The sequence below is a fragment of the Lithobates pipiens genome, unplaced genomic scaffold, assembly GCF_037356315.1.
Source record: "Lithobates pipiens isolate NorthernLeopardFrog02 unplaced genomic scaffold, aLitPip1_a1.2 Scaffold_18, whole genome shotgun sequence".
Taxonomy (NCBI): Eukaryota; Metazoa; Chordata; class Amphibia; order Anura; family Ranidae; genus Lithobates; species Lithobates pipiens.
This window is the reverse complement of record NW_027507758.1, coordinates 153,143,297-153,157,543: the sequence shown is the minus strand read 5'-3', so window position 1 is coordinate 153,157,543 and position 14,247 is coordinate 153,143,297. Positions and strand designations below refer to the sequence as shown.

Below are 14,247 nucleotides of genomic sequence, written 5' to 3'. Positions count from 1 at the left end.
CCCCTGACCTAGATCTAGATCCAATAGAACACCTCTGGCACATTGTTTTAGCCCATCTGACGCCACCTGGTTGCACCTCAGTCTGTTCAGGAGCACAGTGATGCCCTGGTCCAGATCTGGGAGGAAATGCTCCAAGACATCATCCGTCTCATTAGAAGTATGCCCCTACATACAAGCATGTGGGGGGCATACAAACTACAAAGTACTTTTTATTTTATTTTATTTTTTTCCCCCCTATTTCTTTTATATTTTTAGTTACAAGTGCACAAACACTAGTTTCGTTTGGATCTCACGGTTTGACGATCATATCTTTATAAATGTGTCCCTGATGTGTTTTTGATTATGAAGCTAATATTCCTTTTCTTTTTACTTACAGGCGAAGAGTTTTCATTCTCGGTCCTTCTCACCATGTGGCTCTTTCTAGATGTGCACTTTCCACTGTGGATATATATAGAACACCCCTCTATGACCTCCATATTGATCAGAAAGGTATGGTTGAGAGTGAGCATCATGGCTCTCTGTTTGTTTGTTTTATATAGTCTGAACATCCATTAATGTATTTTTTTAATCGTACATCATGGGACACCGAGCCATAGTAGTTACTATGTGGGTTTTAGGTCACCTTTAGGTGATGGACGCTGGCACACTCTAAGACAGGAAGTCCATGCCCTATATAACCTCCGTTTTTTTTTTTTTCGCCTTTGTCTTAGGTGTTGGTCACGAGTAAAGATGTGCTGAGCTCCGCTGGAAGATTCCTTTGCTGGAGCAAGCCATGCAACCGGATCCATTCAAAGTGTCTTTTCTAGGTCAAATTGAATGGTACCCGGTCCTAGTGTCTGAAGAATCGAGGTTTTGCCTGTAACTCTTCTCTTTTTAGAGAGCTGGACCCCCAGGATCCAGTGCTTTGTTTTTTTTTCAGCCATTAAGTTTTACTGGTGGGGTGCTTTACAGGTCCAGGAGTGTGGGTTCCCCAAGGGACCCGTTTCCTGAAGGTTTGGTAATGGAGCCCATCTTGAGGGGTGAAGATTGGGTCTGTTGGTTTTTATCACAGAAAACCCTGCAGCGGGAAAGGTAAGTGGAGGCTTCTAAGGAATTATTATAATTAATTCTATAATAATAATAATTTTTTTATATCAAATGTCTCATTTTAAAGTAAATGTTGTCATGCCTAAGAGTCACCACTGGGGATAGAGCATGTACCTTGTCATGCTTTCCTCAGACCACGCAGTGCAGCAGAAACAGCAGGCTTCCCTCCCGTGAGCAGCTCAGACCGATAAGATTGGGGGGGGGGGGACTTTTTTTCCCACTAGATCACCCCCCACCTGGAACAAGCTTCCCTTCCCCTAAGAAAGGGGGAAGCCAAAAACTATCGATGCCACTCCATTTCCTTCACTGCCCCTGCTTTGCGGCCTGTCTGAGGTCTCCTCCTCGCCATCCCCTCTCCACACAAACGCTGATCCTTTCAGATCGGAGGTCCGTGCTCGCGTGGGAAAACACTTTTGAAAAGAGGGGGGCATGATGTGATGGGAGGGGCTTAGCATGCAGCAACGCCCAGAGTGGGAGTATGTTTAAAAGCTCCTTTGCTGGCTGCAGATGTTGGAGGGACACAAGAGCAAAGCGGGTCATTTAAGAGGTTGGTGACACAGGCATTCCCATTGACACATTTACTTTTAGCATCAGGCTGAGCGTTTAATGGCAGTGGCTGGACTATTGCTCAAGTGGTGGATGCGATTCTTCTGGTAATACCTCTGCATTTGTACATCAGACTATGGTCAGAAGGGGGGCTAGAAGCACTCCAAAAAAAGGCTCAAAACTAGCTTGGGTTCGCTAAAGCCTCCCCAAGCTGTTAAGCTTTTCCAGCAATGAATGGATAGGAAAAAGCATAATGTATTCGGAGTGGGATCACCCAGATAAGCAGTTTTTCCCTCCTAAAAGGTTTTCAACACTTTATCTTATGGAGGAAAATTTTATAAAACATGGGAAATCCCAGCAGTTGAAGCTGCTATATCCTCTGTGAATAAAGTTTGACTTGTCTGGTTGACAATGCTTAAAGTGGAAGTAAACCCATCGATTTAAACAGTTAAAAAAAAAAAAAAAAAAAGGCATTCCGGGAATGCTAACTGCACATTGGCTGTGCTCTCAGCCCAACTATCAAAACTATCAGACCTGCAGTTCTCCAGGATCTAGCAGGAAGAGTGTAGAAACAAATGAGTGACCTCCTCAATAACTCTAGGGTACAGATGAGTTTCGGGAGTCCCTGTCTCCTCGTTTTCTCAGATCAAACTTTCCCAGGGTTCTGGAGAAAAAAGTCTCTTTCAAGTATTGTATCGTCTTTTGTCTCAAAAGGGGATATCGGTGGTCCCCATGGAAGAGCAGGGATTGGGATTTTATTCAAACCTTTTCCCGTTATCAAAAACAAATGGGGATGTCGACCCATTCTAGATCTCAGATCTAAATCGCTTTCTGAATATCTGCTCTTTTTGCATGGAGTCAATCTTATGCTAGAAGTTGCCCACCTTGTAGAATCGATCAACATCAAGGATGCTTACTTGCATGTACCTATTTTTTCCCTCTCACCAGAAATATCTACGCTTTGAGATAAAATCTTCATTTTCAGTTTGTAGTTCTGCCATTTGGTCTAGCTACTGCACCTCGAGTGTTTACAAAGATCCTGGCTCCTCCTCTAGCCAGGTTAAGGGCTCAAGGTATAACGATTCTACCTTAGACGATCTGCTCTTGATAGACCAGTCGATAGCCCTCTTAGACCAGAGTTTGGTCAGCTACCTAGAGTACCTTGGTTGGATTCTCAACCTAGAAAAATCTTCCTTAAAACCATCAAGGAGATTGGAATACTTGGGTCTGATCATAGATGCAGCTCAGAAGAGGGTGTTCTTGCCCCAGGCAAAGATCGGTGCCATAAGGGAACTGATTTGGGTGGTCAAAGCAAAGTAGAATCATTCTATTAGACTTTGTATGAGATTGTTGGGAAAGATGGTGGCTTAATTCGAGGTTGTTCCTTATGCTCAGTTTCATTCAAGGCTACTGCAGAACATTATCCTATCTGCTTGGAACAAGAGTGCAAGCTCCAGATTTCCCAATGCGTTTATATTCAAAGGTGTGCCAAAGCCTCAGTTGGTTGATGGCCAAGAATCTGCAGAAAGGAAATCCTTCCTACCAGTTACCTGGAAAGTGGTAACAGATGTCAGCCTTTTGGGTTGGGGAGCAGTCCTGGAAAAGGCGGCTGTCCATGGGAAATAGTCCAAATCAGAAATTACCCTGCCCATCAATATTCTAGAGATTCGGGCAGCACACTTGGCCCTGAAGGCCTGGACGCTCAGGCTACAAAGTTGTCCTGTCGGCAGCTAATCGAATAATGCCACAGCAGTGGCTTATATCAATCACCAAGGGGGAATGAGAAGTCGTGTGGCCCAGAGAGGCGAGTTATATCCTAACTTGCGCAGGAGACAACATACCTTGCCTATCAGCAGTCTTAATTCCAGGAATAGAGAATTGGCAAGCGGACTACTTGAGTCGCCAGCAGTTGTTCCTGGGTGAATGGTCTCTTCACCCCGACATCTTTCTGACAATGTCAAAAATGGGGCATTCCGGATGTGGATTTGTTTGCGTCCAGGTTCAACAAAAAGATCGACAACTTTGTGTCTAGAACAAAGGATGCGCTGACATGCGGAACAGATGCCTTGGTATTCCCATGGAATCAGTTTTCACTGATTTAAGCATTACCTCCTGTTATGCTGCTTTTGCGACTTCTTCGCAGGATCAAACAGCAGGAAAGAAAGTCGGTGATTCTTGTGGTCCAGGAGATCTTGGTATGCAGAGATCGTAAAGATGAGGGTAGGAGTCCCATGGACCCTACCGCCATGTCCAAACCTTCTCTCGCAAGGCCTGGTATTCCATCCTACCTTCCAAACGCTAAATTTCATGCTTTGGCTATTGAGACCCACATTCTGAAGAAGCGTGGGCTGTCAGGTTCAGTGGTTGTCTACCTTGGTTAATGCACGGATGCTGGCCTCCAGAGTCATAGTCTGGAAGGCGTATGTCTCCCGGTGTGAATCCAGGGGTTGGTACCCCAGGAAGTATGTCATAGGTAGAATCCTTGACTTTCTACAGATGGGGGTTAGAATGAAGCTGGCCTTGAGTACTATCAAAGGCCAGGTTTCAGCCTCATCTGTATTTCAACGACCACTTGCTTTGCATTTTTTGGTACATGGCTTTATTCAGGGGGTAACGCGCCTTAACCCTCTGGTTAAAATACCTCTGAACCCCTGGGACTTTAATTTAGTTCTGTCTGCATTACAAAAAACAGACGTTTGAGCCAATATGACAGATTTCCTTGGTCCCCCTGGCAAGGAAACTAGTTTTTCTGGCAGCCATATCTTCTGCAAGAAGGATATCAGAGTTGGCTGCTCTTTCTTGTAAAGACCTATTTAATTATTCACAAGAATAAGGTTGTATTGCGTCCTCATCCTAATTTTCTACGAAGGTAGTGTCAGGTTTTCATCTAAACCAGGATATTGTCCTGCCTTCATTTTTCCCAGAACCCTGTTTTGCGGAAGAAAAATCTCTACGTTCTTGATGTTGTGAGAGCTGTCAGTCTATTTGAAAGCGACTGCTCAGATTCGGAAAACGGATGTTTTGTTTGTATTACCTGAAAGTCCTAAATGAGGACAGGCAGCATCGAAATATACTATTTCTAAACGGATTCGACAAGTAATTATTCAAGCTATATGGTTTAAAGAGGAAAATTCCACCTTTTCAAATTAAAGCACACTCTACCGGGGCTGTTAGTGCTTCTTGGGCAGTGCATCACCAAGCCTCCATGGCTCAAATCTGCAAAGCCGCAACTTGGTCTTCTGTCCATACATTTACCAGATTCTATCAAGTAGATGTAAAAGGGCATGAGGATATCGCCTTTGGGCTCAGTGTGCTGAAAGCAGCAGTATAATATATCTTGTGCCCTTATTTTGTTGCATTTCCCTCCCTTCAGTTGGCATTGCTCTGGGTCATCCCACATAGTAACTACTATGGCACTGTGTCCCGGGATGTACCATTTTAAGAAAATAGGATTTTTATAACCGCTTACCTGTAAAATCCTTTTCTTTGAAGTACATCACGGGACACATGGGTCCCTCCGTCCTTTCTGGTATACATGTGTATTGCTTTGCTACAAAAACTGAGGTACTCCCCAGTAGTGGGAGGGGTTATATAGGGAGTGTACTTCCTGTCTTAGGGTGTGCCAGTGTCCATCACCTAAAATGTGGCCTATATAACCCACATAGTAACTACAATGGGTCTGTGTCAAGTGAGATGAGAATGTATAGTAAGGGGAGGTTGAGCTCTGGTTGGTGGGGTATCTGAGCCATTCACAGGAGGGACTACAGGTCCCAGCATGTCAGCTGCTTTCTGAGGCGATTGGATCTGTCCAGTGTGTGGGCTCCAGGGCCCCCTACAGGAGATCTGAGAGAAGGTTTAGGCACCTAGGGGTGTCTAGCAGTAAAGAGAACCTGTCGTCATCCATTCAGATCAAAGTAAAAGTGGGTTGCTGAACTAAAGGTCCTGGTTGAGCAATGTCATCGGTCTGAGATATCCATGCAGAGTTCATCCCCACAATCTTCTGTGCAAGCCACATGCCTGGCTTTGCTTGCCATCTGGTAAGCACATTTTTTCTAAAGGTGGTCGCACACTTTGTTCTATGAACTCACAGTATACAGATAAACACGTTAAAAACAATATATTTCACAATTCATACAGATAAATCCTATAGATCATGATATATAGAGGGCTCTAGGGTATGAGACCACAATTGAACATGATATGTGGAATACCTGACATGTTTCGGAACTTTGTTCATTTGTATAGTTCCTCCTTCAAGGGTTTTTTAATAAACTGTATGATCTAATATAAAAATACATACCGTATTTATCGGCGTATAACACGCACTTTTTCCCCCTTAAAATCGGGGGAAAGTCGTGGGTGCGTGTTATACGCCGATCCCCACTGTCTGCGAGTCAAAAATACAGAGCACCGCCGAAAAATACCGAGCCGATTGCTCGGCTCCGCTCGTAGTCCCGCCTCCCTGCTGTTTCTCTAGCGAGCGCTGCCGAAAAAGACCGAGCCGGCTGTACTGTGTACTCGGCTCGGCTTGCAGTCCCGCCCATACTGAGCGGGACTGCGAGCGGAACCCAGCCAAATACACAGTACAGACGGCTCGGTCTTTTTCGGAAGCGCTCGCTAGAGAAACAGCAGGGAGGCGGGACTACGAGCGGAGCCGAGCAAGTCAGCTCGGTCTTTTTCGGCGGCGCTCGGTCTGTCTCGGCGGCGGGAAATTTAAACATGGGCAAGGCTGCAAACGGCGCTGGCCAAGCTGCAAATGACACTGCAAAGCTGCAAACAGCAAATGACACTGATCATTCTGCAATGATGGACAAGGCTGCAGATGCACACTGATAAGGCTGCATTGACTGGCATTTAAATGTAAGTTTTTTTTTTTTTTTTTTTTTTTTTTTTTTTTTTTCTCTTAAACTTCCCTCCTAAAACTTTTTTTCCTTAAAATGCCCTCCTAAACTTGGGGTGCGTGTTATACCCCGATAAATACGGTAAGTATCAATTAGTCCATATCACAGGTATAAGGCAAATGCATAGTGTGAGGGAAGCATTGTATATGGTGAATATTAAAGGACAACAGCAAGAAAACACTTACAGTATGGGCAAATGGCTGTATAGACTCTGCAATGCATAAGAATCTTTAGATAACCAAAGTATAATGGGTATCACTCCATCGGTCCGGTCTCCACCGTTGTTACCGAAAAAGTGAAAAAATATATAGATTGCAAGATGCCCTGATGCATAAAACTGAGAAGAAGAAAAAAAATGTATTATTAAACAAGGGGCCACCCAAGTGCAGTAGGTCAAGGAGTCCTCAGGAAACGCAAATAAATGGGAGGGGCAGGAGTTCCAGAGCGATACAATATATAATAATAAAGCATCAATCTCTGAAAGAGAATGCCTAGGAGTAAATGTGATGTGTACTCTAAAGGTATTATTATTGACTGCAATAAATGTAGATAAATACCACACCTCCAAGCTATATTCTTATACCAATACATGTATAAATTTATCTAATAACTGCATATAAAGCAGTTTAATAAAGCAAATAAAGGATGTAACTAATAAAAAAATAGAAGTACAAGTATCAGAACATGAAAGGAAAAAAAACACAATTATACTGGTAGCATTCAGAAGCATACAGTCTGGGCATGCAGCAACTGAATGCTGATGTCAGGTTTATATAGTGATTCAACCAGGTGTGTAATTGCAAAGCCTGCCCCTGGAGGGGACGGGTATAGGTGCTGAATGGTTGTACAACGCAAGTCTCCCGCCTCACCACTCCCCCCTACTCCAAACTCCACTGGCAAGTGTCAGCAGAGACGTGTATGCAGGGATAACTGTTTCCCCGGCGGGGCGTCGTCGCCGTGTCAGACGTCGGAGCGCCGCCTACACGAGGAGACGGACGGGAAGGGGCGTAAGACTGAGTGATGATGTTATGTGCATATGTGCGAGGAAAACATCCCAACCCGCAACCGCTAGCAATGAATAAACATTGGTGGCGGGAGGCGTGCACGCGCAAAAAAAAAAAAATACATTGGCTGATGCGCAATCGGGTCCCACACCTACTACGCAACCAAAAGACTGGCCCCGAGACTAAAAGAAAATTTCAAGGGGGGCCCCCCCACCCCCCATGTTGGGACACCAAAAAACCCGAAGCACAAAGGCAAAACAAAAGGAGACTGACGAATGGAGTGAGCCTGAGAAAGCAATACAGTAATTGATTAACCACCTTCAGACCGGACCATTTTGCTGGTAAATGACCAGAGGTCTTTTTACAATTTGGCACTGCGCTGCTTTAACTGGTAATTGCGCGGTCATGCAATGTTGTACCCAAACAAAATTTGCGTCCTTTTCTTCCCACAAATAGAGCTTTCTTTTGATGGTATTTGATTGCCTCTGCGATTTTTATTTTTTGCGATATAAACGTAAAAAGACCGCAAATTTTGAAAAAAAATGATATTTTCTACTTTTTGTTATTAGAAAAATCCAATAAACTCAATTTTAGTCATACATTTAGGCCAAAATGTATTCAGCCACATGTCTTTGGTAAAAAAAAAAGTCAATAATTGTATATTTATTGGTTTGCGCAAAAGTTGTCACATCTACAAACTAAGGTACGTTTTCTGGAATTTACGCAGCTTTTAGTTTACGACTGCCTATCTCATTTCTTGAGGTGCTAAAATGGCAGGGCAGTACAAAACCCCCCCAAATGACCCCATTTTGGAAAGTAGACACCCTAAGGAAATTGATAAGTGGCATGTTGAGCCCATTGAATATTTTATTTTTTTGCCTCACGCGATTGAATAATGACAAAAAAAAAATTTTTTTTTTTTTTTTTTTTACACAAAGTTGTCACTAAATGATATATTGCTCACACATGCTATGGGCATATGTGAAATGACACCCCAAAATAAATTCTGCTGCTTCTCCTGAGTACGGGGATACCACATATGTGGGACTTTTTGGGAGCCTAGCCGCGTACGGGGCCCCGAAAACCAAGCACCGCCTTCAGGCTTTCTAAGGGCGTTACAGTTTTGAAGGCCATAAAATGCCAAGATGGCACAAACCCCCCCCAAATGACCCCATTTTGGAAAGTAGACACCCCTAAATTTAGGGGTACACTAGTGAGACTAGGTAATAAATGGCGGGTGCCCTGAAACTATAAAAAAAATAACTAACCAACCAGCGTCACCTGTAACAGTTATATGGTGATCACTGGTGAAAGGGTTAACTAGGGGGCAATCAGGGGGCTTTATGCGGTAGTATATGGGGGTCCCTGGCGCTATAAAAAGCTGCGGCGAACCTAAATACCTACCTGCCTAACTAGCGTCACCTGTGACACTAATACAGTGATCAGAAAAACGATCGCTTATTAGGCTGGGTTCACACTGGAGCGATGCGGGAACGCCACGAATCCGCGGCGGGTTGCCGCATCACATGCCTCCCAGCGGTAGTTCACACTGCCCTATGCGAACTGCTGGGAGTGTCAGTGAAATGTTAATGACACCCCCAGATCAGTTTGCATATCGCAGTGCGATCTGCAAACTCGGATCGCATGGTGTGAACACCCATGCGATCCGATTCTGCTGCGGACCAAAAAAAGGGTCCCGTGCGAGTTTGCGGCGGGTGCGACACGAATTCAGCCATACTATCTGTATGGCTGAACTCGAATCGCACAGAGATCGGATGTGATTTGCACTGCAGTGCGGTGCGAATCACATCCATTCTCATAAACCGCTGCAATGTGAACCCAGCCTTAGTGACACTGGCGACGGGGGGTGATCACGGGGTTAAACCTTTATTGGGGGGGTTAGGGGGGTACCTTAGAACTAAAGGGGGCTAACCCTAACTGCCCTAACAGTTATTACAGTCACAAATGACACCAATGCAAAAAAAAAAAAAAAAGCAATTGGTGTCACTGTGACTGGGGGGGCAGGGGTAATTGGGGGGTGATCGGGGGGTAAAGGGGGGGTGTGAGTGTGCCTGGCATGTTCTACTGTATGTGTGGTGTGTTGGTGCAACTCACCGAACCTCTCTCCTCGGTGCCGGAACGAAAAATACCGACACGGAGGAGAGAATACATCACTTCCTCTCCTGTGTTTACATTACAGGAGAGGAAATGATGTCACGGGACATTTTCATTCGTCGGGAGCGATCGCGAGAGGGTGGCCATGAATGAATGGCCGTCCCCTCGTCCGGGATCGCTCCCGAACGAATACCGACCGCCGCAGGCACCGGGCGGGGGCCCGATCGGGCCCCCGACCGGCGGGCAGGCAAGGACGTACATGTAAGCCCTTATGCCTGCCCGTGCCATTCTGTCGACGTACATCGTCGTGCGGCGGTCGGGAAGTGGTTAAACGTTATTTATGATTAGTATTATGATCCTTTAACCGCTTAAGGACCGCCTCCTGCACATTTACGTCAGCAGAATGGCACGGCTGGGCACATCAACGTACAGGTACATTGCTCTTTAAGTGCCCAGCCGTGGGGCACGCCCGTGACCCGGTCCTGATTTCCGTGTTCGCGGGACCCGATAGCCGCTGGTGTCCCGCGATCGGGTCACAGAGCTGAAGAACGAGGAGAGGCATGTGTAAGCAAACGTCTGTCTCCCTGTGCTTCCTAGTGTGGCTCTCACTGATCGTCTGTTCCCTGTTATAGGGAAAGACTGTCAGTGACGTCACATGCCAAGCCACGCCCCCAACAGTAAAAAACACACATGTCACATTTAACCCCTCCCTGACCCCTAGTGGTTAACGCCTTCACTGCCAGTGTCATTTACACAGGAATCAGTGCATTTAAAGTGGTTGTAAACCCTTACAAACCACTTTGACCTACAGGTAAGCCTAGATTAAGGCTTACCTGTAGGTCCAAGAAATATCTCCTAAACCTACACTGTTTAGGAGATATTTACAAAAAGACAGGTACCGCTGTCTATGGCGCATGCGCCGTAGACAGCTGCGAGCAGGCCGCAGATCATGGCGATATGCCGCTCGTGTGGACTCCTGTGCGGGTGCCGGAGCAGCGAGACCTAGAAGTCACTCCGGGATACATGGCAGCGGTGAAGATGGAGGACCGCTTCGGGGCTTCGTTCTCAGGTAAGTTATTCATAATGAGCTAGCATGCTATGCATACTAGCCCAATATGCCTTTGCCTTGCAGGTTGCATTTAACCTCTTCCTGCCCGCCCTATAGCCGAATGACGGCTATAGAGCAGGCGCTTTCGTCCGGGAGGCCGTCCCTGGGCGCCCTGTTGTTTACTGCCGCCATGGGCGCGCATCGGGGAAGTTCTGTGTTTGCCGTGTCCCCCGGAGACAGGCAAACACAGATCGCTGTAAACGGCCAATCACAGCGGCCGTTTACAGCGCGATCGGCGTGTCCAATGTGAGATGATCTCATATGTAAACATATGAGATCTCTCAGCGCCGCTCTCCCTCCTCACACAGACAGTGTGTGAGAGGGGAGAGATGAACGGCTGCAGCGGCCGTAAGTGTAAAAAAAAAAAAGTGCCATCCTGCCCCAGTGCCACCTGTTAGTGCCACCTGTCCCCAGGGCCATCTGTCCCTAGGGCCACGTGTCGTCTGTCCCCAGAGCCACGTTTCGTTGTCCTGGTGCTCCAGGGTCTTCAAAAGTGTAATCGGTAGTCAACAAGTTAGATGTGTAATTTATGCTCCTAGAACACATGATGGCGCTCCCTACATGTTGGGCCGCTCTATGTGGCCAGGCTGTGAAAAAGTCCCACACATGTGGTATTGTAATACTCAGGAGGAGTAGCAGAATTTATTTTGGGGGTGTCATTTGTGGTATACACATGCCATGTGAGAGAAATAACCTATTACAATGCCAATTTTGTGGAAAAAAAAAAAAATGAAAAATCTTAATTTTGCAAAGAATTGTGGGGGAAAAAAATGACAACATCAAAAAGCTCACTATGCCTCTTACTAAATACCTTGGAATGTCTACTTTCCAAAAAGGGGTCATTTGGGGGGTATTTGTACTTTCCTGACTTGTTCGGGTCACAAGAAGTGAGATAGGCCACCAGTACATCAGATATGATCAATTTTGTGCAATTCGCACCACAGCTTGTAGACTCTCTAACTTTCTTAAAGACTAAATAATATCCACTAATTTGGGTTATTTTTACCAAAGATATGTAGCTGTATAAATTGTGGCCAAAATTTATGAAGAAAAATTAATAATTTGCATAATTCTGTCACAGAAACAAAGAAAAATATGCGTTTTTTTTCAAAATTTTTGGTCTTTTTTCATTTATAGCGCAAAAAATAAAAATCCCAGAGGTGATCACATACCACCAAAATAAAGCTCTATTTGTGGGGAAAAAAGGACAAAAAAAATAATTTGGGTACAGTGTTGCATGACTGAGTAATTGTCATTCAAAATGTGAGAGCACCGAAAGCTGAAAATTGGTCTGGGCAGGAAGGGTGTTTAAGTGCCCAGTAAGCAAGTGGTTAAAAAAAGTGCCTTTACTTCCTCTTTAAATAGCACTGATTGCTGTATAGATGACAGTGGGCCCAAAAAATGTCCGATGTGTCCGCCATAATGTAGCAGTCACAATAAAAATCGCAGATCGCCGCCATTAATGGTAAAAATAAAAAATGCTATAAAACTATCCCCTATTTTGTAAATGCTATAACTTTTGCGCAAACCAATCAATCGCTAATTGCGATGTGTGTGGGTTGTTTTTTTTGTTTTTGTTTTTTTTTTAACAAAATCGTCGCTCTTTTTTTGTTTATAGTGCAAAAAATAAAATCCACAGCGGTGATCAAATACCACCAAAAGAAAGCTCTGCGTGGGGGGGGGGGGGAAATACGCCAATTTTGTTTGGTAGCCACGTCGCACGACCGCACAATTTGTCAGTTAAAGCGATGCAGTGCCGAATCGCAAAAAGGGGCCTGGTCCTTTTGGCTGCAAATTGGTCCAGGGCTTAAGTGGTTAAGATCCGGTGCGTTGCATTCTACATGCACATTATAAAGCCTTGTTCATTAACATTTGTGTTAAGACAGCCAATTTTATTGACCAGAATGCACAAAGATGTCTGATCCATTATTTTCTGACTCGCATAATGGACCCTTGACAGTAATTCAATCTCCAAAGACACTGTCACTGTTCCCCGCATGGGCAAGGAGACGGTCTCTTTTAAGAAAACCCTTTTGTGCTACTTTTATGGAAAGAAAATGGTTACCAAAGCCTGAATGACAAAGTAAAGAGAAAACCATGACAGTAAGACCATATTAATGCTCTTGTCTGAGCTTGTCACTAGTTGCCTATATGGAAAATAAAGCCTGTTTTGTGCTTTGGATGTTTTCAGTTTACGGAGAGTTGTGGAAGACTGGGATGTTTGAGCGAATGTCAATGCAAACGGATGAAGATGAGCACAGCATCGAAATGCATTTACCTTATACTGCTAAAGCAATGGAAAGGTGTGTGGGGTGTTTTTTTTTTATTTATTTTTTTTTTATTTTTTTTTATCCTTTTATGTGATTTTACTCAATACGCATGTGAATTGATTTTGTCTCCTGAGAACTGCACCCAATTATTTTGTATAGGTTTCTGCAGGCTGATCTCATTGACCTCCCCTTTTCTCTGAGTCTCAAAAAAGGCACTTGCCTCATCCAGTATTATGTATGACCGTTGGTTACTAAAGTATACATAGTAATCTAGAATTGATACAAAGGGGCACTGGTTGGGATCACCAGCCACTAGAACAGTTATCTGTGATTATGCTGTAGATGCTAAAGTCTGAGCACCATGTGAGCACAGCGACTTTAAATGGTATGTGTTCCACCAATATGTCTTTATTTGACCTCGGGATCGAGCATGCTCAATGCGCAAGCCGCTTTCTATGGGGGCACTCGGAAGGGTGGAGGAGCCAGCAACTGGTGGGGGACCCCAGAAAAGGAGGATCTTGGCTGCTTTGTACAAAACCATTTTTGTGAAGGTGTGGTTTTTCTTTTTTTTCTTTTTCTTTCCCAATATCACTGATAATTTACAGTAGTGAAAGGGTGACATGTGAAACAGAACCTCAGAATTATTTGGCTTGCTTTTTCTCAGGTGTCATTCGTGTTCAGTTTTTCAGGGGGTCTTATTGATGCTATTGTACATCTGATTTTTGTTTTCTTGAAACTTCAGCATGCCATATTTCAATTATGAATAGAGGGGAAGGATTAATATCACTGTCTTGCTACTTACAGCTATCTGGACCGCTTTTAGGCTGGGTTAACACTATTGTGAACTGGATGTGGAATCGCCACATCCAATTTGCTACAGCAGGAGATTGTGATCGGCTCTCTATGGAGCCTGTTCACACAGGATTCTGAGGACTCAAAGAAAACTTTTATTTAAAATCTGCTGGGTAACAAATGGCTAAGTTTGACGATTATGTCACCGCCTTGATTGCCTGCTGTTCTTAACACTTTTATTGATGCCAGGAAGTATAGTTTTTACTATGCTTTCCACCTTCCAACTTAAAACTTGCAGCTCACCTAAACACCAGCTGCATTGAAAATGGTTTGACCCCCTGTCAAGATTATTTGCTGTCCATGTCCCTATTAGGGATATTCACCCCTCTATTTGTACTGCTAACCATTGTCGCTGAAAAAGTGAA

General features: G+C 44.5%; 1 protein-coding gene across 1 annotated transcript in view; it reads left to right on the top strand.

Annotated features, from left to right (window-relative positions):
- Window positions 1–14,247, top strand: part of MEMO1 (mediator of cell motility 1) — a 90,480-nt gene that overhangs the window by 40,567 nt on the left and 35,666 nt on the right. The window contains exons 4-5 of the mRNA XM_077486287.1: window positions 377–489; window positions 12,952–13,063. Coding sequence (XP_077342413.1) covers window positions 377–489; window positions 12,952–13,063 — 225 coding nt within the window. The remainder of the gene's footprint in view (window positions 1–376; window positions 490–12,951; window positions 13,064–14,247) is intronic.